This window comes from Sus scrofa, chromosome 16, assembly GCF_054392235.1.
Source record: "Sus scrofa isolate SSC_HxYL_T2T_F1_AM1 chromosome 16, Sscrofa_HxYL_maternal_Yorkshire_Landrace_v2.0, whole genome shotgun sequence".
Lineage (NCBI taxonomy): Eukaryota > Metazoa > Chordata > Mammalia > Artiodactyla > Suidae > Sus > Sus scrofa.
Genome location: NC_139398.1, coordinates 17,884,085 through 17,911,305, shown reverse-complemented (window position 1 = coordinate 17,911,305; position 27,221 = coordinate 17,884,085). Strand labels below are relative to the sequence as shown.

At 42.6% G+C, this 27,221-nt stretch overlaps 1 protein-coding gene and 1 long non-coding RNA gene across 2 annotated transcripts in view; both read left to right on the top strand.

Moving 5' to 3' along the window:
* Positions 1–27,221, top strand: part of RETREG1 (reticulophagy regulator 1) — a 151,905-nt gene that overhangs the window by 38,219 nt on the left and 86,465 nt on the right. Inside the window, exons 2-3 of the mRNA XM_003483804.5 lie at positions 5,145–5,251; positions 11,533–11,563. Of these exons, the coding sequence (XP_003483852.1) occupies positions 5,145–5,251; positions 11,533–11,563 (138 nt within the window). The remainder of the gene's footprint in view (positions 1–5,144; positions 5,252–11,532; positions 11,564–27,221) is intronic.
* On the top strand, positions 15,726–19,649 carry LOC146395458 (uncharacterized). The gene is made up of 2 exons (XR_014830821.1): positions 15,726–18,763; positions 19,070–19,649. It is a non-coding gene; the product is annotated as an uncharacterized LOC146395458 (long non-coding RNA).

Sequence of the window (27,221 nt, the reverse complement as noted above, 5' to 3'; positions counted from 1 at the left end):
ATGCATGGCTGCTAATATCACAAAAATAGACACCAGCGAGTGTGTGTCTCCTGATGGGAACACACACCTCCACCTTTCATGTATTTTACAGGAAAAAAAAAATTGAACCTAAATCTGGTCAAGGCTCTAAATGAAACTCCCCATTTTTACAGTCTGCGAAGGGATAGAGGAAAATGTTAAACTAAACCACAAGGGTACAGTGAATGACTCTCAGACTGTGGAAAAGTTCACTGGACAAAATATGAGTCTATTTCTTCCACAAAAATTTCCAGCAAGAAAAATAAAATTAAAGGGAAAGAGACAGAGGGAGGGACATGGGGGGTGAGCGGGAATCCTGTAAATTACAGGAAACTTAAAACTCACATCCATCAATTTCAGTGTGTCACTTTTTCAGATTTTGTTTCAGTGTGTGTGTGTGTGTGTGTGTGTGTGCGCACATGTGCAAAAGATGACTGGGAAAATATTAATGCTGACAGGTATCTGATGACATTAAGGAATTACAGCAATTTTATTACATATGAGAGTGATATTGTTAGGTTAAACAGTCCTATTTTGTTTTTGAAGGTAAATGACAATATTTGCAAGTTAAATTATGTGTTTTTGGGGATTTGCCTCAAATAATTTGGGTACACATGTGGTGGGGGGAGCTTAGCAGATGAGTATAGAGAAGAAACAAGACTGGCCATGAATGGGGTTTATTATACTTTGGTTTCTCTTTTTGTTTATGTTTGAAAGTAACCAAATTTGAAGTTTAAAAAAAAATGACTTTAACAACCAAGCTTACCCAAGTATCAGTTAATTCCCATAAAATAAACAAACTCATAGATGTTCCTAAGATTTTAATTTCAAATCACGAGTGTAAACTATACTACATATTTTAAATTCAAATGAGACAAATCATCTTAGTATAAATAATTAAAATACCAAATATGTGCAGGATTTTCTAAATACAAATTATTAATGTTAGGATTTTCATTCATCAAACATTTCTATACTTAATTCTGGGCTGCAAAGACACTAATCTACCAAGAAACAAGCAACTCCATACAATTTTGGCATTTCCATACAAACTTAAATAGTTATTAAGTTTGCCTTCTCATCTGGCTGAGGATCGTTAATTACCAAATAGACCCTTGCCCAGGACACACAGGGGGCATCCCCAGTGCTCTTTGGAGTTGCTGTGGCAATGCTCTCTAAATCAGGTCTTCTGGCAGCCAGGGAGGTGGGTCAAAGTCCTGTCATTACCTAATTTTTCTATTCCTGGAATATTGTAATTTCCACTAAAAGAATAACTAATGACCTTCACTGTTTCAGTTGTTTTTGCATTTCTTTGGTTTTTAAAAAATACTCAGATGATCTTCTAAGGCAATAGAAAGGAAAATAAAAATATCAGATGTGACCTAATCAAACTATACTAGCTTTTGCACAACGAAGGAGAGCTTAAACTAAATGAAAAGACAGCCTACAGAATGGGAGAAAATATTTGCAAATGATGCAACTGACAAGGGCTTAATTTCTGAAATATACAAACAGCTCCTACAACTCAACAACAAAATAACAAACAAACCAGTCAAAAAAAATGGGCAGATGACCTAAATAGATGTTTCTCCAAAGAAGAAAAACAAATGGCCAATAGGTGCGTGAAAAAAAAATGCTCAACCCCACTAATTATTAGAGAAATGCAAATCAGACCTATACCAGTCAGTAGTGTCACTTCATATCAGTCAGAATGACCATAATTAAAAAGTCTACAAATAAAAAATGCTGGAGAGGGTGTGGAGAAAAGGAACCCCACCCCTCCACACTGTTGGTGGGAATGTAAGTTGGTACAACCACTATGGAAAATGGTATGGAGGTTCCTCAAAATACTAAGGATCGTGTTACCATATGATCTAGCAGTCCAACTCCTGGGCATATATCCAGACAGAACTATAATTCAAAAAGATACATGCACCCCTATGTTCATAGCAGCACTATGTACAATAATCAAGACATGAAAACAACCTAAATGTTCACCAATGGATGAATGGGTACATAATAAGATGTGGTACATAATACAATGGAATACTATTAAGCCATAAAAAGAGTAAAATAATGCCATTTACAGCAATATGGATGGACCTGAAGATTATCATACTAAGTGAAGTAAGCCAGAAAGAGAAAGACAAATACCATATGATATTATATGTGGAATATAAAATATGATACAAGTGAACTTATCTGCAAAACAGAAATAGTCTCACAGACAAGGAGTAGAGACTGGTGGTTGCCAAGGGGAGGGGGTTGGGAGAGGAATGGAGTGGGAGGTTGAGGTTAGCAGGTGTAAGCTATAATACATGGAGGGAATAATTAATAAGAACCTACTGTATAGCATAGAGAACTGTATTCAATGTCCAGTGATAAACCATAATGGAAAGGAATATTTTAAACGAGTGTATATATATGTGTGTATGTTTTGCTGTACAGCAGAAATGAACACAATATAGCCAATCAACTATACTTCAATTAAAAAAAAGAATAAGAAACTTAAATATTTGTCTTCCCAGCTAGCTCTGAAGACCTTTAACCTCGAGAGAACTCTCTCTCCTAGTGCTTTGCCTGATTCTGCAAAGGCCATTCTAATGAAACAGACCAATCAAACATTTGCAGTTTCCTTCTGATGTAGTATGTCACACCGTGAATTACAACTCATTTGTGGAGTCACTTTAGTGAGTCACAGTCAGCATATAAAATTATAATAGAATTGCACAGAAAGTATCAGAAGGCATCATACATCGTAAGGATAAATAATATTTTTGAAACTTTGGTTTCATTGACATGTTTTTTTTCATAAGTTACTTTTTAACTAAAAAAATCACAGTAATATGATTCCATGCTCTATAATCACAAACTAGTAACTTTGATATAACTATAAGCTGAGAATATACTTACACCTGACTTTCAGGGCAAGTTTTGTAGGATTTTACCCACACATGTCCATGGAATGAACCACAATTTAGAAGACAGATGTGAAAGAAAGGTGGTATACAAGTGACCTTGGCCATTTGCTTGTATTTAGAGGTACATGGATTTTTTGCTGTGGGTCACTATAAAAAATTTTGGAAACTGCCACTTCATGAGCCTTCTCTCTGTTGCCAGTGATGTTAAGTTCAAACTCCCTACATATTCTTCAGGGCCTGCCAAAGTCTGCCCCCCAGCCTGGCATCTCAATCTCTTCTCTCTGCCAGTCTCCCAACTCTTTCTTTTATCCTATTCCTTCTGCTGGGGCCACCCCAGGGCACTTGGCACACATACTCCAGGCATACCTCACCCTTGCCTGACTCTTTTCTTCCATGCATGTTTTATCCTCCAGTTGGAATGGCTTCTGTTTTCTTCTCAATGGTATCCATCCTCCCAGATCAAGTTCAATGCCCCTTCTTTAAATCTTCCCTGATTTGGAGTTAATCATTTCTCTTTGTTCTTTATTCATGTTCCATTTTAGCACCTAAGATTCATTGCCTTGGACTTTGTTAGCTCAGCCTTTGTGCATCTCTCTGATGAGGAAGTAGGTTCCTTGAAGCCTGTAGTCATGTGTTCTGTGCTTCTCTATACAGCCCACAGTGCCCTGCAGCTAGTATTAGATGACATGTCTGTCGGAGTTCCCATCATGGCTCGGTGGTATCAAACCTGACTAGTGTCCATGGGGACACAGGTTCGATCCTTGCCCTTACTCAGGAGGTTAAGATCTGGAGTAGCTGCGAGCTGGGGTGTAGGTCACAGACTCAGCTCAGGTCCCGTGTCGCTATGGCTGTGGTGTAGGCCCGCAGCTGCCACTCTGATTCAACCCCTAGTCTGGGAACTTCCATATGCCACGGGTGCAGCCCTAAAAAGAAATATAATAATAATAATAATGTGTCTGTTAAATTAATTTTTCTGAGTTCTGATTATGCCAAAGTTAATTGACAACTTAACCAACTAACTTGTGTAAAATGGGCTTCAACCTCTGTGTGAAGGCTTAGAGCTCCTTGTGCTTCTCTGCCATCCCATTCCTTTCTAAGCCGAATTGAAAAACAAACAAAAAGTACTGTAGGGTTTGTGTGCTGTTCATGATAAAGAATTCATTGTTGCCCTCTGGAAAGGAGGTGGGCAGATAGACAAAAGGACAGTGATCTTAAAGAGAAAGAGCTAGCAAATTGGATCCCTAATAACTGCTATTTTTAAGAAATTGGGGGGTGGGGTAGGAGTTAGAGAAATGAACATGGCATCAAAGAAAACCATGAGGCAGAGGTCAGCATGTCCGGGGCATCTGCGTTAGCTATTCCGTGTGTGAGCAGCTCCGCCTTTTTATTTTCACCCATCCTGATACTTTTTCAGGTCAGCTCTGTTCTGTTAGCAGAGCGATATTTGGGCCATACCCAGGATAGCAAATCCTCGGCCCCAATTGGAGGTTGGAGCAGAAAGCTCAGCACAAAAGTACACATGGCTCAAGTGCTTTTATTTTGCTGACTTTGATGCCTGTTAAGTAACTTTCATGTGGCCACGTTGAGGTGCCTTTGAAAAGTGCACTCATTATTGAATGTATTTTTTTGTTTCTGTGGCAGAAAGTAAACCTAATTTAAAAAAAAAAAAAAAAAAAGGTAAAAATCAGTTCTCATCTTGACGCAGCGTAAACGAATCCTACTAGGAACCATGAGGTTGTGCCTTCCATCCCCGTCCTCTCTTAGTGGGCTGAGGATCCAGCGTTGCTGCGAGCTGTTTTGTAGGTTGCAGACACGCCTCAGATCTGGTGTTGCTGTGGCTCTGGCGTAGGCCGGCAGCAACTCCTCTGATTAGACCCCTAGCCTGGGAACCTCCACATGCCACAGGTGCGGCCCTAAAAAGACCAAAAAAAAAAAAAAAAAAAAAGTAAAAATCAGGAGTTGCCATTCCGGTTCAGCGGGTTAAGAACCCCACTAGTATCCATGAGGATGAAGGTTCAATCCCTGGCCTTGCTCAGTGGGTTAAGAATACCGCTTTGCCATAAGCTGGGGAGTAGAACAGCTGCTGCAGTTCTAGCCTGGGAACTTCCATATACTGCAGGTGCAGCAGTAAAAAGACAAAAACAAATAAATAAAGGTAAAAAATCCTCAAGTTGAAATGATGATTTGTCTGTTTTTGCTGTGTAGGTTCCTTGCCCTGACTCCGTGGAGAGTGTATCACCTGATTTCCGTCATAATACTTGGGCGTGTTATTATGCAAATAATAAAGGATATGGTTTTGTCTAGAACAAGAGGTAAGAAAACTTGGAATTCATTTTTATGGTATTTAATTTTCTAGGCTTTGAATGTCTCATCTTTGTGTAGGCATATTAACCTAGTGGTCCTTTGAAAAGGAAAAAATAACAGATTATGTAGGCATTGATTTTGCTATTTGGAGTGTTTGTTAAGTATTAAATAGAAACTTATTAAATTTATTTAATATTTATTATTTCTTTAACTGACATTTTCCTTAGTCATAGCTACTGTTGCTGGAAAAAAGGTTTGTGTATGCTGGTTTCTCTTTTGGCTCTAAGTGCTGTTATTTTAAGTGCCAATTTGATATTTAAGTAGGCTGCAGTGAGGATAACAGTTAAATATTTATTACATCCCACATGATGAAACCGGGCCATTGGAAAATGGACTAGTTTATAAGTTTTGTTTTTCTCTGCCTCGATGGAAAAAAAAAAACCTGAATTCAGGGTTTAAAAATAGTTAAGTAATGATTAAATACATTTTTTAACTGAATGGAAAAATAAATTCACATTAAGCATCAAATTAAAAGTGAGAACGTGAATTATTTTTAAAATTTGTTTTAGGTATTTTCTGAGTAACTTAACTGTATTATAAATCTGACTCAAGCTTTTCCAGACTTCTTCCACCAGGGGTTGAGCTCGTTGCATGGATGGGCAAAAATCCCTGCTTGGAATAATTGAGCCCCATGAACTTCAGTGGGATAAGACTGATTTGATCAGAAATAGCTAAGAGGAGGTTCCAATGAGGCAGTTGATTTCACTAAATGTAACCCCAAATGGAGACATGGTTTCAGATGTGGTTCCTATAGACAGATGCATATATGTCTGTCTGTCCAGAGTCCTGGCCTTGGCGGGGGTACTGGGGCAGCTTGTGGGAGACACCCTTTCTTTCCCAGTGCCAGTCCTGGGACCAGGGATAGAGGCTGATAGGAGTGTACCATCATCTGTTAGGGATGTACCATCATATGTTAGAGATGTGCTGTCATAGTGTTCTATGATGTGAAGTCCGGTGTTTATTTTAAGTTTTTGTGGTTCTTAAACTAACTCGTGTGAACTATTTAGGAAGATTGTTTTCCATGGGTGTATCTCAGGGTTTGAAGGTGATTCCTTCATTCACTGTTCTGGCAAGGTGAACAGATTTGGTTTAGCCCCGTTCTTGCTTTTTTCCTTGAATCTATAAATTTAGGTTATATTCTTAAACACACCCTTCCTTCTCTCCTTCTCTTCCTCCACACCCACCTCTTTTCTGTCTCAGAGAACAGACACCTACCTTCTAACCCTAACAGGCACCTGGCCTGATACTTCCTGTTACCTCAGATATATTAATTACATCTGTATTCATTAGAGGTGAGGCATCTCCATGCTGTAGGGCTTTGGGCTGGGGTTGATGGGATCAACACACAGTGATACCCATATTTCTGACTTGATTTATACCTGATCGAGAAATGCCTGTTTCAAATAGACTTGGTAATGCTTTCACCCTCTAGGGAGCTCCCTCAGGGGAATCTGAGAAGAAACAGCCACTTTCATATTTTACTAGCAGCCCCTCTAGCTCAGTGGAGCAAGTTGACTCATAAAGCAAGCTGAGCATCTCAGTATTTTCACTGGTGTACAGATTTGGTGGCAGTCTGGGCACAAATGATCAAGAAGAGACAAGTGGAAAAGGCCAAGGATGAAGTGGAAAGACCTGGTAACTCTTCTTTCCTTACCGTTGCCTACACTGACTCATCCATCACCTGGACATTCTTGTAAATGTGAACCTTTCATATTCATAAGTTGCAGGAAATATGTCCATTGCCAAGATCCCATCCTTTAAAAAATTAAGGTGGTGGGGTGGGAAGAATGCTAGCCTCCTACAGCTAGTTCGCTCCATCTCTTAGCTATGGACAGGTCCCGTCATAGACTGTATGGGTTTCCTGTGGTTCCAGTTACAAATCACCACCAGTTTGGTCACTCACTACAGCAGAAGTTAATCCTCTTAGGGTCTAAAAGTGGTATCCCTGGGCCAAAAGCCAGGTGTCAGCAGGGCTGTGCTCACTCCAGAGTCTCTAGGGAAGGGTTCCCTGCAGGTCCCAGCTTCTGCCAGTTGCTGGTGTCCTTGGCTTGAAGGACATCACTCCAGTCACTCCCTCAGGTCCCCTCACCTCCTTCTCTGCCTGAATCAAATCTCCCTCCGCTTCCCTCTTACACTGGCCCTTGTGATTCCATTTGGGCCCCACCTGGATGATCTAGAACTATATTTCCATCTCTTGAGCTGTAACTTCATCACATTGGATAAATCCCCCTTTCCCTATAAAGTAACATTTTTCAGGTTTTAAGGATTAAGACCTGTTATCTTAAGACCTGTTATCCAGCCCACGACATAATCTGAACCTCTTTATCGTGTGAGATGGGAAAGTTGTCCTCATATTACAGGGTTGCAAAAGGGTCACACTAGAATGAATGTAAAACAGAAGTGCCTCGGACCCAGTCACAGCTCCACCTCATGATAGAACATGGGTTTGTTCTTCTGTGTCATTAAAAAAAAAAATTTATTTATTTATTTGCCTTTTTTTTTTTTTTTTTTAAAGGCCGCACCTGCAGCATATGGAAGTTCCCAGGCTAAGGGTCAAATCGGAGCTACAGCCGCTGGCCTATGCTGCAGCAACAGTAACTCCAGATCCAAGCTGCCCCTGTGACCTACACCACAGCTCATGGCAATGCTAGATCCTTAACCCACTGAGAGAGGCCAGGGATGGAACCTGCATCCTCATGGATACTAATCGGGATTCATTACCTCTGAGCCACAATGGGAACCCTGTTGTTAAGTATTTAATTGTATACCTCCTCTCCGTTATGTCTTTAATATCGACTTAGATACTTAATATGAAATAGGTGAGCAAAAGCATGGACTTGGAAGTTCCTGTAGTGGCTCAGTGAGTTAAGAACCTTACTAGTATCCATGAGGATTCGGATTCAACCACTGGCCTCACTCAGTAGGTTAAGTGTCCGGTGTTGCCCTGAGCTATGGTGAAGGTCACAGATGAAGCTCAATTTTGACTTTGCTGTGGCTGTGGTGTAGGCTGGCGCCTGCAGTTCTGAATTGACCCCTAGCCTGGGAACTTCCATATGCTGCAGGTGGGGACCTAAAAGCAAAAAAGCAAAAAAAAAAGTGTGCACTTAATCGTTGTGAAACCCAGGTAACCCCATGTTGCTGGCTTATGAGTCACCAGCATAAACAACCTGGATCTGTGACAGATTCCTCTTGCATGCTCTCACTGTGTACTTGAGTGTGGGCTCCCAGATTAAGCCCTTCCTTTGGGCTCTGGGGATGTTTCCTCAGTGTGGGAAACTCCTCCCGCACCTTCAACTTGTCCTTGACTAACTTCTCCTTCTCTCTCTTTGACAAAGAACCAGGAATTTCTGCTCCAGTGCTGTTTGAGATGCTCTTGAACTACTGCCCTAGGCAGTGGAGGTCCCCACACGCCTCCTGTGGAGCGTTGCCAACCACTGTCCCTTTGTATCTTTCCTGCTGCTAGATCTACACTTTCCATTTGATGCCATGTTCTGGTTGCACTTGAACATGGACTCAGACTTGTGGCCTATCAATTCTAGGCCTTTGTGCACTCTCTGTTCTCTGTCATTTCAACTTGTACCCTGATGGCTTGTGTGACAGCCTGGATTCAGTCCCATATATGTATATGTATATGTGTATGTGTATATATGTGTGTGTTTGTGTATAATATATATATGTATATATGCACATTTTTATTTTTTTGGTCACCCTGCAGCAAATGGAGTTCCTGGGTCAAGGATCAGATCCAAGCCAAAATACCACAGCTGTGGCAATGTTGGATACTTTAACCCATTGTGCTGGGCTGGGGATTGAACCTGTGTCCTGGCACTACAGAGGTGCCACTGATCCTGTTGCACTACAGTGGGAACATCTCAGTCCCCTATAGAATGGCCTCATCTTTGACCTTAGACTTTACAAGTACTGTCTCCAAGCCCTGCCAAGGCTGGAAATCAGTTCTCAGTGCTCCCTTCTGTTCAGCAGCCCCACTGCAGCCCAGCTCCCCTCTCCCTTTGAACCAGCTCTTTGTCCCCAGTTTAAGAGTTCTTACCACTTCATTGTCCTCAGCCCTCAGCCCCAGCCTCAGCCATGTTCAGTAATTGTGGTGCTGCTGTCCTCACCACTCTAACTCCCTCAATGAGCACCCATATTCATTTCCTCCCTTTTTATTATGATGAACACACGGTATTATATGTTTCAGGTATACAACATAGTGACTCATTATTTTGTACATTATGAAATGACCAGTGTAGTAAGACCAGTTACCATCCAGCACCCTACAAAGTTGCTACAATATTATTGATTATGTTCTCTTTGTGTACATTACATCCCCAGTGACTTATCTTGTAACTGAGAGTTCACATCTCTTAATCCTCTTCACCTGTTTTTACCTGCTCCCAGCCTCCCCTCGCCTCTGGCAACCACGTTCGTCTCTGTATCTATGAGACTGTTTCTATTTTGTTTTATTTCTCCATTTGCTTTATTTTTTTTAGATTCCACATATAAGTGAAATCACATGGTATTTGTTTTTCTGTCTGATTTATTTCACTTAGCATATCCATGTTGCCACAAATGGCAAGATTTCATTCTTTTTAAGGCTGCATAATATTCCATTATATATATGTATATATACACACCACATCTTCTTTATTCATTCATCTATGGATGGGCACTTAGATGGCTTTCATATCTTACTTATTGTATTATTTTTTCCAGTTTTAATAAGAAAACAAACCATAATGTTAGCTACTTTCTTCACTCTCAGCTTCAGTGTTATCAGAGAAATGTCCTATAACAAGGTGAGCTGCTGCTGCTAGAGTTTAGTCTATCCAGCTTTCCAACTTTATTTGGCATGTCACCAGTGCTTATAATTTCTTAGGTTCTTTTGAGTTATTTGCTTTGTTTTGATATGCCATCTAATGCCAAAATATTTGAGGCAGCTTATAAGGAACATGAAAAGTAAGACTGTTTAAAAGAGGACTAGTAGAAGGAGTCCAACTTGATGACCATAATTGGGACATATTTACCCCTGTGCTTACTGGCAGCCAAAGCAAAAAGGGAAACCAGATCAATCGAGCAATTCTAATGTGATTAAAGGAGACAAGCAGTTTTTCCTGGGGCTAAATTTTAAGAAGAATGTATCGCATAAATCTTTGAGAGGGGTTACTGAAGAATGAAAGTGACAACATATTTGGCATTTGTTTGATGGAAAAGGCAGCAACCACCCTATGGCTGTTTCTTTGACTGAACTTCATAAGAGCTGGTAACTGGGAGTATAGCGTCAAGACATAGTCCAATGAAGAAAGTCATTGGAGAATTAGCTGAATAACCGAGATCTAGGGATATATATATCCTTTACGTATATGTTATAAATAACATATATTATTATATATATAATATGTATAAAACATTTTAGCCTAGTTATAAACTCAAAACACCTAAAGAATGAATAGATAAAAATCTCCTTTCTCAAAAAGCAGCTGTTTCAGTTCCCCTTTGTCATTTCAAAGCTCACCATAAATACCACCTCCATGATTGGTGCTTTCATGACTAGCACATTTTTTTCTCCTCCCCAGACTGCCATAGTTTATGTTTCTTGTAGAGTTCCTATACCACCTACCTTGGGGCCTTTACATTTACCGGAGCACAGATTCTCTCTGCCTCATGGGACAGATAGTACAGTCCCCAAGGCAGGGCCACGTGTTATTTGGTTCTTTCTCCCGTGGTACCTGTCCTAGTGTTTCGCATCTGGTAGAATCTCAATAGTTGTGGACCATTTGCCTGAATGAGTTGTGGTACCAGAGGTATACTCTGTATGATTTGATAGTTTCTAGAGATCTAAGCGTTCCTTTTTAAATAGCTCAGAACTATTTCTTTCTTTCTTTGTTTTTTTTTTTTTTGTCTTTTTGCCTTTTCTTGAGCCGCTCCGCTCCCGTGGCATTTGGAGGTTCCCAGGCTAGGGGTTGAATTGGAGCTGTAGCCGCTGGCCTACACCAGAGCCACAGCAACATGGGATCCGAGCCATGTCTGCAACCTACACCACAGCTCACGGCAACGCCGGATCCTTAACCCACTGAGCAAGGCCAGGGATCGAACCCGCAACCTCATGGTTCCTAGTTGGATTCGTTAACCACTGCGCCACGACGGGAACTCCTCAGAACTATTTCTAAGTTGAGAAATGCCTCAAGAGGAAAAGACCTCCATTCATGTCTCATATTTACTTCTGTTGCAGGTGCACAGCTGTGGAGAAGCCTCAGCGAAAGGTAGGGGACTTCCTCTTGATGCTACAAGCTAATGGAGGGCAGATGGGGGAGGGACTGGGCCTCTGAGATGCATCTCTGAAATCATAGTTTTGTGACAAGATTTACAATAGTAATCTACGAAAGTGGGAAGATAAAGAAAAATACAGTCGGATTGAGGACAAGGATAAAATTGGGACTCGTTCTAGGAAAGAGTTCATGTCTTGCCGTAGTATTGGGCCACCTGCATGTCTGAGTGTCTTAATGTGTGAGGAAGGGGGGTTGTTTTCATTGGGGATTTCCTTTCAGACCTCATTTGGGGCATGAGCAACACTGCTGCAGTGGAAGAACAGGGTCACACTGAGTCACGGAACTCTGCCGGAACATTCCGGAACATTAACCAGGCTGTCAGTTCAGAGAACTCTGGGGTAGGGGAATAAAGAGGAGGGGTGAGAGACTGTTAGGCAGGATGCTGCCGTGAATGTCCACCAGCCTCAGGGCTCCTTGCCCGGCCACAGGCAAATCAGTTCCTTTTTCATTTGCCGTCCCCCATCCTGAAGTAAAGGCACTGTTGCCACATGGAAGGAAAAGGAGCTGGGCAGTTGATGAGGGGACATAACTAACATCCCCAACTGTGCATAGGAGAAGTGGCAAAGGAAGAAAATGTAAGGATTCATATTCCAGTAAAACAAATTCTTACAGTTATTTGTTTAAAGTCTGCCTTAAAAATATCCTTGTGGAGCTCCCTGCTGGCCTAGTGAGTTAAAGATCCAGTGTTGTCACTGCTGTGGCATGGGTTCAAACCCTGACCTGGGAAATTCTGCATGCGAGGGTGCCACCAAAAAAATATATATCCTTGTTGGAGTTCCCACTGTGGTACACTGGTTTAAGAATCCAACTGCAGTAGCTCAGGTTGCTGTGGAGGTTGGAGTTTGATCCCCAGCCCAGCACAATGGGTTAAACGATTCAGTGTTGCAGCTATGGTGTAGGTCACAGCTGTGGTTCAGATTCAGTCCCTGGTCTGGGAACTTATGTATGCTGTGGGTTTGGTCATAAAAAAGAAACAACTAGTATTCCTGAAAGAGGGACGGTTGAGTGCTCGACTTCACCCAAGTGGACAGCATGCAATGAAGGCTCAGAAAGGAAACAAGAATGCCTTTAAAAATCTATGAAGAACCCATTACCTGGTATTTAATATAATATACCCTTAAAAGCTGTGCTTATGTAAATAATGCTTATTTCAGGTATAAAGGCTTGTTCCCTCATTTTGGAGCCCAGATTTTCATGAGCAGAAGGTGCTTGCCAAGAGACTCAGCAGAGCGAGACACAGGCTCTAAGGAGGAAAACCTGATCCTCCAGGCACAGACCCACCCTGGCCTGGTAGGACTGGGCCTGGCTCCGTCCTGCCGCAGAGACATACGGGGCTTCCTTGGATAAGTGTCTTAAGCTTTCTCTGTAGGTGTTTTCCTATTTGTCAGGTGAAGAAACTGCACGTGCTCCCTAATTCTGGTTGGGTGAAGGTTTGACCAAGTGACCTAGTGTAATTTCAGAGGAATTTTTTTTTTTTTCTTTTTAGGGCTGCACCTGTGGCATATGGAAGTTCCTGAGCCAAGGGTTGAATCTGAGCTACAGCTGAGGCCTGTGCCACAGCCATGGCCACAGTGACACACGCCACAGCTTGTGGCAACCCCAGATCCTTAACTGACTGAGTGAGGCCAGGGATTGAATCTGTATCCTGACAGAGACAGTGTGGGTCCTCAACCCACACTGAGCCACAATGGAAACTCCTGATTTCAGAGGAATTTTAAAAGCCTTTTCATGAAGTGTTCTTTCAGATTTACTGGTACTCAGTTTGCTGGTCAAGGCATGCCCCCTCTACTGGTGCCCTTGCCATCCACAACCCTTCTGAAATAGCTGCAAGTTATCTGGGAGACTCTCCTCTGTGCACGTAACCTAGAAACTATTGGCGGGTTTGATAAGGTTTTGGAAAAAATATTAGCCATTAGTGAGCACAGCAGGACCAGGGATCTCATTTTGCCAGCACTGGGTTTGGTCAGGGCATGGGTAGCTCCTTATAATATGACATTCTTAAGATGTATCATATTCCTCGCCTTTAGGGAGGGGCCTGTGTGCCCCCAGAGCAGCCATGGTCCTGGAAATAGCCTTTTTTAGGAACGGTCTCATTCACTTCAGAATCACCCAGATAGATATTCCGATACAGCTGATTTTCCATCCTGCTCTCCACCCTGCAGCTAGTGATCTTGCCAAGTTTCCTCCTCCTCTTGACCTCAGTTTTCTCATCTGCTGAATGAGGATGTAAGAGACAGAATCATGGAGTTCCTGCTGTGGCTTAGCAGTAAGGAACCCAACCGGTATCCATGAGGATGTGTGTTCGCTCCCTGGCCTCTCTCAGTGGGTTAAGGATCTGGCGTTGCTGTGAGCTGTGGTGTAGGTCACAGACATGGCTTGGATCTCGCATTGCTGTGGCTCTGGTGTAAGGCCACCAGCTGCAGCTCCAGTTCGACCCTTAGCCTGGAAACTTCCATGCCGCAGGTGCGGCTCTGAAAAGCAGAAAAAAAAAAGAGAGAGAGAGAGAATCCTCTCAAAGATCCCTTCCACGTCTAAAAAGTCTGTGATGTGCTTTGAGGGGGTTTTGTTTTCTTTTCATATTGTGATCCTTTTACCTTTTGTTTGGCCAGTGCCTCTTTCAAAGGGATTTAATTCACACTAGAAGGGAAACTTTCTGAAATTTGTCCTCTGCATTTTCCATCGTGCAATTTCATTCAGCTCTCTGTTTATCATCTTGGAGATGTGAAATTAAAGTATGTTTTCCTCTAATTTCTTTGATCTTGATTTGGCTTGTTGTCTGCAGTGATTCTTGGCATCTGGTACTGGATAGTGCTGTGTTTTTAACACTGAAAAATTCAAAACCACCTTGTTTTGAGAATAAAATCCAGTGACAGCTAGATAGGAGAAGCTTTGCAGGCAGAAGGGGTGCTGTTCTGCTCATGGAAGGCAGGTGGGAAGAGGGTCTTTGCACTTCCAAGGTATGAGGTGCTGAGCTCAGAAACCCGCCCTCCCTGGGCTGTAGTTGGAAATCAACACGCCCATCCCCTTATCCCCATCGCAGCCTGCACAGCTGGCTTCCCAGGCCTGTCAGCCAGGCTTCGTTTTTCCTCTTCCCAGCACTTCTCTAGTGGTTTGTGCTCAGTCTCAGAAGGGACCAGGCCTTTTTCCATGGGGCTTGTTCAAGGGACATGAAGTTCATTCAAAAGGTGATGAAACAATGGAGCTTTCTACCTTCAAATTGCCACTGTAGAGCTTTTACATTCAAAAAGAGCTCCTTGAAAAGAGAACTCTTGTGCACTCTTGGTAGGAATGTAAATGGGTGCAGCTACTGTGGAAAACAGTGTGGAAGTTGCTCAAAAAATTAAAAATAAAACGTTCACATGGTCCAGTAATTCCACTCCTAGGTGCAGATCTGAGGGGATAAAATCATTGTCTTGAAGTGATGTCCACACCCGCCCCCTGCGTTCATTGCAGCATCATTCACAAGAGCCAGGACATGGAAACAACTCAGTGCGCACTAATGGATGAATTGATAAAGAAAATTATACTCCACATTATTGTGGAGTATTATTAATATGCAGCCATTATTCAGCTAAATATTATTCAGCCATTAAAAAATAAGGAAATTCTGCCATTTGTGACATCCTGGGTGAACCTGGAGAGCATGATGCTTAGTGAAATAAGTCAGACAGAGAAAGACAGATACTGTCTGCTTGCACTTATATGTGAAATCTGAAAAAGTCGCTATTAAACAAACAGAGTCGATTGGTAGTTGCCAGGGGCTGAGGGTGGAAGCGAGGAGATGAGGTTGGTCAATGGGCACACACCTCTAGTTGTAGTAGGAATGAGTTCTGGGAGCTTAATGACAGCAGGGTGACTGGAGTTAGCATGACAGTATCGTCTTGTTTAATGAAAGTGGCTCAGACAGTAGATCTTAAATGTCCTCCCACCGCCACACTAAAATAGTCATTAGTGAAGTTCACTGGTGGCGCAGCAGGTTAAGGTAAGGACCTGGCATTGTCACTGCTGTGGCTTGGGTTGCCGCTATGGTGCAAGTTGGATCCCTGGCCGGGGACCTCCACATGCAACAAGGATGGCCAAAAAAAAAAAAAAAAAAGTAATTACCTGAATTGAAGGATGTATAAACTACCCATTGTGGTAATTGTTTCTCAATATGGGCATCCGTCAAGTTCTATGATATACTTTAAACTTACACAATCTTATGTGTCAATTATATCTCAGTAAAACTGGGGGGAAAAGGAATATTTTTCCTTCCTATAATCCTAATGGCTTATTTCACAGATGCCAGGACAATTTGCTGTTGTCAGCTAGGCTTCAAGTGTTTCCTGCAAAATTGAGCGTGAAGATGGTGGTGTGTACGTACAGGAAAGGGATTCCTAAGCATGACATGTGGCACTTAACTAATAAAGAAGAGTAATGCCACCGTCGAATTTCTGATGTTATCAGCAATAAAAATTGGGTAGTTTAATTTATTCATTTATTTTGCTTTTTTGGGCTGGATCTGAGGCATATGGAGGTTCCCAGGCCAGGGGTCCAATCAGAGCTACAGCTGCCGGCCTACAGCACAGCCACAGCAACTTGGGATCCGAGCCACGTCTGCGACCTACCCCACAGCTCATGGCAGCACCGGATCCTCAACCCACTGAGGGAGGTGAGGGATCGAACCCGCATCCTCATGGATCCTAGTCGGGTTTGTTAACTGCTGAGCCATGACGGGAACTCAGAAATTGGATAGTTTTAATCAGAAGCCATTCCTATTTCAGTTTTTGCACCCAGAAAGTTCATTTTCTCCAAGTGTTTTTGTCAGTGGGTGAGTTTGGAGAAGGGCTCGTGCTCGACCTTTTTCTTTAATAAACAGAAAGCCCTGACTCTGCAATCGGAACAGGATTTATACAGAGCGGCCTGTCAACCAAACCAAATTAACATCTTCTGTGACTGACTCACTCCTAGTGCTGGGATGAAACCTGACCCCTGATATCATCATAGCTCTTATTCTCATGTGACTGTGGCCAAATAAAAAGCCTGTTAACAAAGGAGAAATTGGGCCCATTACCTCAGAAACATAAAATGGGTTTCAGTTTGGCCTGGTTTTTCTCAGTAAGTATAAATTAGAAAGAAATACTGATAATTCAAAATTTCTTTCCCCAGTTCTTTGTTTTGGACATTATAACCCAGATGCAGGAGCCATTCTCTTCATAAATCCTGTTTTAATATCCAGTGTCAATTTACAGAAAATGTAGCGTTTTCATAGATGCCACAGATTTTGGAAAGTAAGGTGGAGAGCTCTGGGATTTTCACACCCTCCTCCCCAGCTTCCCGATGCCTCGGCGGGGGTCCTCCATGGGAAGCGGGGAAGGGCTTTCCAAGGATGTAACAAGGGCATCGGGCCTACTTTGCCTCACCTTGAGTGGACTCTTGAGGGGGCGCAGCAGACAATTAACAGGGTCAGACTTTCTAGAGCCAGCAGGGATTAGCAAGGGCTGTGGGCTTTTTGCCTCCAGCTTGGTCAAATTCCAGGATTCCTCCTCTGAGCTCGCTCTCTCTCTCTCTCTCTCTCTCTCTCTCTCTCTCTCTTTCTTTTTCTCCCACTGCCCTCCTCTGCCCTCCCACCCCACAACCTACCCTCAAGAGAAGCAATTCTGTGGCCCCAGTTTGTGGATGAAATGCCATTTTTGCCTTTGGTCAACTTCCACATAACTGACAGTCAAACCATTCAAGCTGGGTCTTTTTTTTTTTTTTTTTTTTTTTTTTGGGCTGGAGAAAAAGAGCCAAGAGTTGCTTATAAACCCCACGTCCTGAGCTTGCCTCAGCTCAGAACCCCAGAACGAATTGGAGCACTTAAGTAAGAGCTGTCTAATTAATTAAATCCTTGACACAACATTATGCTTGTGTTAAAAGTGAAAAGTCAACTAGCATTTGCTGAATTGTCTCCTCTGTGGATCAGAATTTTGTGTGAAAACTGCGTTTTTTATGTTTATGATCATCATTACTCATCACGATTCCGTAGACAGGATGGATCACCAAGTAAAAAGCATTAAATAGTCACGTGGTAGCTGAAAAGTTTTCTTTCTTTCCTATTAGGCACAGCGCTAGCTCATGCATTGAGCCTACTACACTTTACAGGTTTAGTATTTTCAAAAGTGTCTGACATCACATTGTAACTTGCATTTTTGTCACTTTTCTAGTAAGGCACACTATTGGAAGCTGTATTTTAAAATTTCAGCCAAACCCGTAATAAGGGAGTCACATCTCCATGCGTTTTAAAAGAAAGTCTTGCTATGAAGGGTGCATTTGTTTGAATTAAATAAAAAATTCCTTTCTTCGGAAAGAAAATATTCACTGAAATCCAGAATATGCTCGATTTTAGCAGAAGTATATCTGTGCTGGGGGATGTCTTTAGCTGGAGTTGTCTGGGCCAGCTTGGAGGCGAAGCACCTCTTGAAAGCCCCCACCCTGCAACAGAGGAATCCGAATAGGCCTTTTATTCCCTTTTTTCAAAAATAATAATTGAGCACAATTCTGTAGTCATATACTGCACAATGGAGAGGCGAAGCCCTGCTATTCCTCTCCCTTGGGAAAGAACGGGCCCATTCAGCGACTGAGAGATGGTGAACCCTGGCCAGAGCTGCTGCGCCGTGGTCGGAAATTTTCTCAGAGCTCCCCATCCGGATTCCAGTCTGTTGTGCTCCTTTTTTAAAAAGTTATCCTTTGACAATCAGACCCATTGAAGACAAGTATGGAACACAGGACCACCAGCAGTTTGTAAAGTCGTTCGAGGCCAATGAGAGGTCTAGTTCTGCGTCTTCGTTCTTCATCGACGGTGGTGTCCTGGCATCAAAAAATGTTGCATTTTTAAAAATGCCTCATGCCGGACGTTTAAGGGCTGTTCTTTTCGCTCAGAAGTCCATTAAACTAAAAGGCCTCCCTGAGATTGACAAGCATCTTCACAACAGCAGCTGATGTATTTCTTAGGCATTAAAAATAAAGTGAGTTCTCTCGGGGAGCAGTAGGTTGAGGTTCTGGTGTTGTCACTGCAGTGGCCTGGATCGCTGCTGTGGTTCAGGTTCAATCCCTGGCCCGAGAACTTCCACATGCCACGGGCCTGGCCCACAAATAAATTAAATGAAATGAGGAGTTCCCGTCGTGGCGCAGTGGTTAACGAATCCGACTAGGAACCATGAGGTTGCGGGTTCGGTCCCTGGCCTTGCTCAGCGGGTTAACGATCCGGCGTTGCCGTGAGCTGTGGTGTAGGTTGCAGACGCGGCTCGGATCCCGTGTTGCTGTGGCTCTGGCGTAGGCCAGTGGCTCCAGCTCCGATTCGACCCCTAGCCTGGGAACCTCCATATGCCACGGGAGCGGCCCAAGAAATAGCAACAACAACAACAACAACAAAAAGACAAATAAATAAATAAATAAATTAATTAATTAAATGAAATGAAGCAGGAAGTACAAACTATTATGTATAAAATAAATAAGACACAAGGATATAGCTTGTACAATGCAGGGAATATAGCCAATGTTTTATATGATAACTGCAAATGGAGTATAACTTTTAAAAGCTGCGAGTCACTCTATTGTACATCTGTAGCTTATATCGTATTATACATCAACTAAACCTCAAAAAAAATAAAGAAAATAAAACAGGAAGTACATTTCATAGCCCACTAGTTTCACTGGCAAAGGTGATAAATTATTGGACCTGTTCCTGGCTGTTCATTCCTTTCATGTGAAATCTTTGTACTCAGGCAGATTTATCAAGTTAAAATGTGGGCAGAAAACCAGAGGTCAGGGTCTCTGTGAGTCTGTGAGCATCAGCCCCTAGGTGACCCCTAAATGACTTAATTCTCAGGAGTCCTAAGTGAAAAGCACTCAGTGTTATAGTTTATTATAATTTATCATTTTTGGTTTTGATAATTTTTGATATTCTTTTAAATTAATATAATTCTATAATCTTACTTAACGTGAGTTCAATCACCCCCCCCATTATTTTAGAGCTACTTCATCTTTGCATATATAAAAAGGCTTTTCTTTTCTTTTCTCTTTTCTTTTCCACACCTGCAGCATGTGGAAGTTCCCAGGCCAGGGATGCAGTCGGAGCTGCAGCTGCCAGCCTTCACCACAGCCACAGCAATGCAGGATCCAAGCCACATCTGCAATTTACACCACAGCTCATGGCAACGCCAGATCCCCAACCTACTCTGCGAGGCTGGAGATTGGACCTGCATCTTCAAGATAGTTGTTGGGTTTGTTACCGTTGAGCCACAGCGGGAACTCCTAAAATTTTTTCTATGGTAGCACCTTAGTTGTGTATAGCCAGTTGGTAACAAATGAAAATTCCAGCTCTGATCATTGTAATCGATGTTTTTAGATTCACTTAACCCCCTTGCTTATTAGGTTTGATTAGGTATTGGATCCTGCATTATTAAGGATTTGAGAATGCAGTTCACTTATAAAGATATAAAATAATTAAGTTGGACCAATTGTTACCTAATAATGTTCTTGCCTCAATAAATTTAAATTATCAGAGAAGGAAGAATAATAGGTAGTTATTTAATGTTTCTCTTAACTTGCCTCGGCCTATGTTGTGATTATTTCACCATAAATTAAGACTTCATAGATAGTTGAAGGCTCTGTCTTTCTATTTGTCTTTATGTCTCTCTCTGTCTTTCTCTTCCTCTCTCTCTTCTTTATTCCAAAACAATATTTATAGTCATATTTGCCTAGCAGTATTTAAAACATAACTTTTTCCCTGATTTTTAAAGTGATACATGATAATTTAGAAAACTGAAAATATGGGAGTTCCTGTCGTGGCTCAGTGGTTAACGAATCCGACTAGGAACCATGAGATTGCGGGTTCAATCCCTGGCCTCGCTCAGTGGGTTAAGGATCTGGCGTTGCCGTGAGCTGTGGTGTAGGTCACAGACTTGACTCAGATCTGGCGTTGCTGTGGCTCTGGCATAGGCCAGCGGCTACAGCTCCGATTAGACCTCTAGCCTGGGAACCTGCATATGCCACCAGTGCAGCCCTGGAAAGAAGACAAAAAGACAAAAAAAAAAGACAAAAAAAAAAAACACCTGAAAATATAGGGAACTTATAAAAAATAAAACTCAAAATCTTATAATCCCCATAAATTAAACTCACTTTCAATTTTGTTTATTTTTTTCTAGTCCTTTCGGAAAACTATATATGTATTTGTTCATTCATCCTTTCAACAAATGTTTACTCAGTGCCTTTATTGCCAGTACTTCTAGGCAATTATGGAATTAAACAAAAAGCAAAACAAACAATTCTTTCCTCCTGGAGGTCATAGTCTAGTGAGTGAGCCAGCAAATGAATAAATTGCTACAATATGTAATGTTAGGTGGTGAGCCATGTTTAAGGGAAACTAAAATAGGAGAGGGGATCGGGGAGTGGGAGGGTGGGCAGTGGGCATCAACTTGTAATCAAGTGCTTAGGAAAGACTTTACTGAAGAAGATGTTTTGAGTGAAGACTTGAAGGAGGTGAGGGTGTGAATTGTGTCTGGATGAAGAGCTTCTAGGCTGTGAGAATAGCAAGTGCAAAGGCCCTGGGGCAGAAGCCGTATATGAGGGTGATTTTTTTTTTTTTTGTCTTTTTGCCTTTTCTAGGGTCACAACCATGGCATATGGAGATTTCCAGGCTAGGGGTCCAATCGGAGCTGCAGCTGCCGGCCTACGCCAGAGCCACAGCAACGTGGGATCCGAGCTGCGTCTGCGACCTACACCACAGTTCACAGCAATGCCAGATCCTTAACCCCCTGAGCAAGGGCAGGGATTGAACCCGCAACCTCATGGTTCCTAGTCAGATTTGCTAACCACTGCGCCACCACGGGAACTCCTGATTTTTTTTTAATACCAGTAAATTTTTTTTAATGCAGCTATCGTAACTGGAGCTCATTAAGATCATGTTATAAAAGAGTATTTAGGGATATGAGAATGTATTATTTATTGCAAATTCTAGGAAAAGTATAGATTGAAAGTATTGCAGGGGGTTATAATGCACAGTACACTACGGTTATGCCTTGGTGCATGTCTGGTAGCTCTGTGTGAGGGCAAGATGGGTGGTTTTCATTTTCTTGAGTTTGTTTATCCTTATTACATTTCCCCCCTATAATGAACATGCATAGCCTTTAACATGAAGGGAGATGGAAGATGTTCAGTGAAAGGGGCGAGGGTCCAACAGGCAGGGTGCGGCCTGTGACAGTGAGTGTGGAAGGTGACCCACCACTTCAGGGATTCAGTTCACAACAGGGCTCTGGCTCCTGAACTTCTATCCAGAAACAGGGCTCTGGTTACAGAGCTCTAGTCAGGGCCAGAGTCCAGAGAAGCAGTCAGGGAGGGGCTCAAAGGAGGGGCCTCAGGAATATATCAGGAATATATCAGAGGCACTACAGGAGGCCCTGACCAGCCCAAGGGTTGCTTGGTACTAAACCTTATAAGATTGGGGCAAAGAAAAATTATTAATGTATTATTAAGGAAGAAATTAACATGATGCGAGTTCCTGTTGTGGCTCAATGGGCTAAGAACCCAACTAGTATCTGTAAGGATGCAGGTTCGATCCCTGGCCTTGCTCAGAGGGTTAAGGATCTGGTGTTGCCGTGAGCTGTGGTGTAGGTCACAGATGCAGCTTGGATCTGGTGTTGCTGTGACTGTGGTGTAGGCTGCCAGTTGCAGCTCTGATCTGACCCCTAGCCTGGGAACTTCCATATGCCGAAGGTGTGGCCTTAAAATGAAAAAAAAAAATTAAAATGATGAATTTGCAAGATCAGATGGTGTTGAGGGTGTGGGATAAAAGTTCTTAAATCCCTCCTTTCTGAGGCTAAGCCACAGGTACAAGTGAAGGGCCTGGATGTGTGTCCTTGTGATTTGCCCCAAGAAAGCTTATTGGAGTAAAATTTGGAAACTCTTTGTATCATCCAGAATAAGACTTACAATCCCTGTGCTGTAAATTATAGTCTTTGGATAATTCAAACAAGAATGACCCTGAGAAGACATAGTGTTCTCTTCTGAACACTCCATCCCAGGGTTCCGTCAGCCGGTCTATCAGCTATCATCTGTCCGTCTGTCAGCTATCAGTCTGTCCAACCTAGAGCCTGTACCTACTCCTTAGTTACCTGGTAAATGATTGTATTTGATATATTGAAGAATATATGTCACATACAAATTGTAGACCTTACAATAAAACAAATATATACGAACTTTCCCCCAGCCAGGGCTGATGCTATTGTGTCTCCCTTACCCTACAAGCCACCCCCACCCTGGGCCCAAAGCAAGTGTAGTTGTGATATTTGTGTTCTTTTTTCCTTTGCTTTTTAAGAAAATATATGTGTGTTTGTATACACATGCAAATATATGTAATTGTGTATAAATATACATATATTTAAATTACATATACATGTCTCATATTAAAATGTCATTTTTGAGGTCTATAAAATGGTACCATATTTATATAGCCTTCTAGAACTAGTGTCTTAACGCTAAACCTTTTTCAAAAAGATCAATCCATGTTGCTATCTGTAGCCGTGATTCCTTATTTTTTGTAGCTGTATAATACTCCATAGAGTGACTGTACCACAATTGATTTATTTGCTCTCTTCGTCAGACTTTGGGACTTTTTTTGCTAGACTGTCCACTGCTGTTAGTTTCTCAGTTGATTGTGTGATAGCACCCCAGTCACAAAAATTTAAAAAGTAAATATCTAGCACATAAAGTGAATAGTTTTCTAGGCCAGAATACTGTATATTTGAAAACGTTTGTGTAAGATTTTGTGAAGGCTTTTGTGTAAAATCTGTACCAATATTTAGTCTCTGACAGCTATTTTAGAATGATTTCTCTGCGCGCTTGGCAGTGTTTCTAGTGCTGGCCACCACTAGGGGGCGAGAGAGAGCTGGGCCATCAGTGGGTGGGAGAAGCTGAGACTACTGAGACTGCTGTTGAAACTTACCCCTGTGGCCTGCACATTTCAGCAAGGCAAACACATCACTATCGCTCCAGTTACAATAAGAAAACCCAATTAAAGGTTGAATCTGTATCTGTACACATCTGTGCCTGGTGACACACACATTTTGATGTAGGAGGGGTGAAAAATGGACAAGAACGAAGGGAAGCAATAGGATGCATCAAAGAAGACAAGACAGACTGGATGGGGAGGAAATTCACAAACAAGTGGCCCAAAACAATGACAGATCGCTCTGCTTCTCATTCTGGAGACAAGCTGATGTTCGAGGCCTCTAAGAACTCAGTAGTGTTTTGAGTGTGTCACCCTTTTACTGTGTTTCTCTCCAGTGCCTGAAGAAATCTTCTGAATGTTATTATGTGCCCTCTGCTGTCTCCTTCCGTTGCTGGTCCGTGACTTAGCACTTTTTCCTCTCTTGGAGATGAATGGAAATGCGTGGATTTCCCCCTCCCACAGAGCTCTCAATAACCTGGAATCAGGGTTCCCAGAAAACTGCTTAATTTGCAGTCGCATGGAGACTGTTTGTGCATTGTTTGTCCGTAAGCCAGCACCTGACCTGTGAAATACGGAGGGCAGAGGTCCTTGCTTGTTAAAAACATGTCCAAAAGAAAAGGCTGTGGAAGTATGTCCTCAGGACCTCGGAGTGTTTGTTGTAAACTAAATAATCTCCCACTACCCACTAAAGATTTCTACTCCCTACTGCCCAGAACCTGTGATTGTCTTCCTAACATGTGCCAAGAGGCACTTCACACCTGTGATTAAGTTGTGGATGGTTAAGATGAGAGATGATCCTGGATCATCAGGCTGGGCAGTGGTCTTCATGGAGAGAGGCAGGTGGTCAGAGACGAGAGCCAAGGAACACAGGCAGCCTCTAGAAGGTGGAAGAGTCAAGGAAGCATATCCTATCCCAGAGCCTCTAGAGAGAATGAAGCCTGACAAACTTTTCTTTTTGTTGCTTTTTAGGGCCACACTTGTGGCATATGGAAGTTCCCGGGCTAGGGGTCAGATCAGAGCTGCAGCTGCCGGTCTATGCCTGAGCCAGAGCAACATGGGATCTGAGCCGAGTCTTCGACCTACACCATAGCTCATGGCAATACCGGATCCTCAACCCACTGAGCGAGGCCAGGGATCGAACCCAAATCCCCATGGATCCTAGTCAGTTTCGTTACTGCTGAGCCACAACGGGAACTCCCCAACAAAGCCATTTTAGAATCCGAGCACCAGAACTGCAAGCGGATAAATCTGTGCGGTGCTAATTTGCTAGTTCACAGAGCAGCAATAGCAAACTCACGTGGTGCTCATTATGGTATGAAAGAACCAGCTTTGTCTGAAAATGTCAAGAGCAGGTTTTCCAACTCCATCCGATGAGGAAATGGAGCTTGACCCCAGTAGGTGAGAGAACCGTGCCCTGAGACAGGAGGGTTAGAGTGATGTGGGGCAAATTGACACTGGGAAAGGACAGGATGGCCTGGGAGAATGTTCCCACTGGTGCGGAGGCTGAAGAGAGCCCGAGAAGGAAACATGAGGTCAACATGGTCCAAGAGGGTCCTGAAAACGCCATCCTGGGAAGCCAAGGGCAGAGAGTGTTTCAAGGAGGAGGCTGTTAACTGTGTTCCAAGAACAAATTATATTAAAACATGTGTAGAAACCTTTATAAGTAGTTGTCCACACTTTTATGGGTGCACAGGAAAAGGAGGTCTTTTGGAGTAAAAATACAAATTAGGGGCTTAAGGATGACATGAGGGCCGAGAAAATGAAGGTAGCTCGTGTTAACCATGTATTAGAAAATATTGGTGGTGAGTGAGTGGGGAGAAATGAAACAGTGGCCAGGAAGAGCAGTAGCTTGTTTTTGTTGTTGCTAATTTTTTTTTATTATGGTAGAATACCCATTATGTAAAATTTACCTGGAGTGACATGTAGTACATTCACCATGTTGTGCAACCATGGTCACTGTTTAGTTCCAGAACAGTTCCATCACCCCCCCGCCCCCGGAGGAAACCCCATAATCTTAATCCCATTATCACTTCCTGAGCTCTCCTCCCCCCAGCTCCTGGCAGCCACTAATCTGCTTCTTCGTTCTGCGGGCTTGCTCTGTTCTGGATATTACATATAAATGGAACCATGTCATACGTGGCCGTGTTCTGCCTGGCTTCTTTCACTCAGCATGGTGTTTTCAAGGTTCATCCATGCGGTAGGGGGGATCGGTACTTCACTCCTTTTCATGGATGAATAATATTCCACCACTTGGATGTAGGACAGTTTGCTTGTCATCAATTGATGGACATTTAGATTGTTGCCACTTTTTGGCCCTTGTGAACAACGAGCGCCTTGGTTTTCTCTCCTGTGGTTTTGTTTGGGGGATGGAGGGGTTTGGCCATGAGGGAGAAGCAGGGGAGGAGGCAGGTAACATGGACTCCCGGGGTCCACACTGCCTGGTCCCTGCGTGGAACTTGCAGGGAAAATCTGGGCTGTCACTAGGGGGCAGGATGGTGTTGGGGGCAGAGGTGGACCTGGGCAGGTGATTGGCTTTGCTCATCATCCATAAATCTCTACTGGAAAGTTGAGGATAGTGTGAGATAACTCAGCAAGTGCCAGAATGCCTCAGGGGAAGCTGAATTCTACGCGGCCTCCAGCATCAAGACCAGGGCTTCTACCGGAGGAACCCAAGAATGTGCCCTTTGCTTGTCATTTTAGTTGTGTGTCCTTTTTACTTTTTATTTTGTATTGAAAGAGGAAGGACTGTGCAGGAAAGAGGGGGGGTGAGGGGGACATTATAGAGGTCTTTTGTAAAAGAAGGAAAAGATCCTTGGTGTCACACTCTTATTGGGGTGAATTGCATTACTCATGTGCTGTTTTAATTTTTTTTTTGAAGGCTATTCTTACTTGTGCCTGTTTTTAATACCTGAACAACTGGGAGAGAGAACTTATAATCCTGCAGTCATTTGGCTTGTATTCTTAGAGAGTATTTTTAAACTATAACTTTCAGAGCCCTCTAATGTCATTTAAAGCACAAGAAGTGCTTTCAGTATTCATTTCTCCTAAAGTGAAGGTTTTAGATTTTGCGTAGGATTTTTACTTCCACTGAAAATACATTTTTAAAGATCTTTTCCTTGATGTGTGTGGGTTGTTGTTGTTGTTTTGGTCAGTTGTTGTTATCGTTATTAAAATGAGTGATATTTTCAATCATGACTCAGGAGTCATCTGCTCTGGAAGGAAAACTAACTGAACTCCAAAGCTTATCAAGGTGAACTTCCCCAAGTCAGAAATGGATGTTTATTTTGAATAAATTGCGCATTTAAATACTTTTTTTCCCCCCCTGGGGTTAAGTTGGTATGAAATCATCTTCCTTTCAAGGGCTTTTAATGGGTGCACCATGCTTGGGATATATAATGAAAACTTAGTAATTGAGAAGATCTTTAAGTGAAAAAGAAATTTGTATTTTTAAATTGAGAAACGGATCTGAACTTGATTTGGGGTCACAACAGGACTGCCCCAGTCTAAATCCTCAGTAAACTGGACTGGGGAAGAGGGCCCTTCTCCGTGTCCTGCCCATTCCTTGAGCTGTCCAGTGACTACGTACATGACTGAATTGGATCAGTTCTGTTTCCCTGTTGGAAG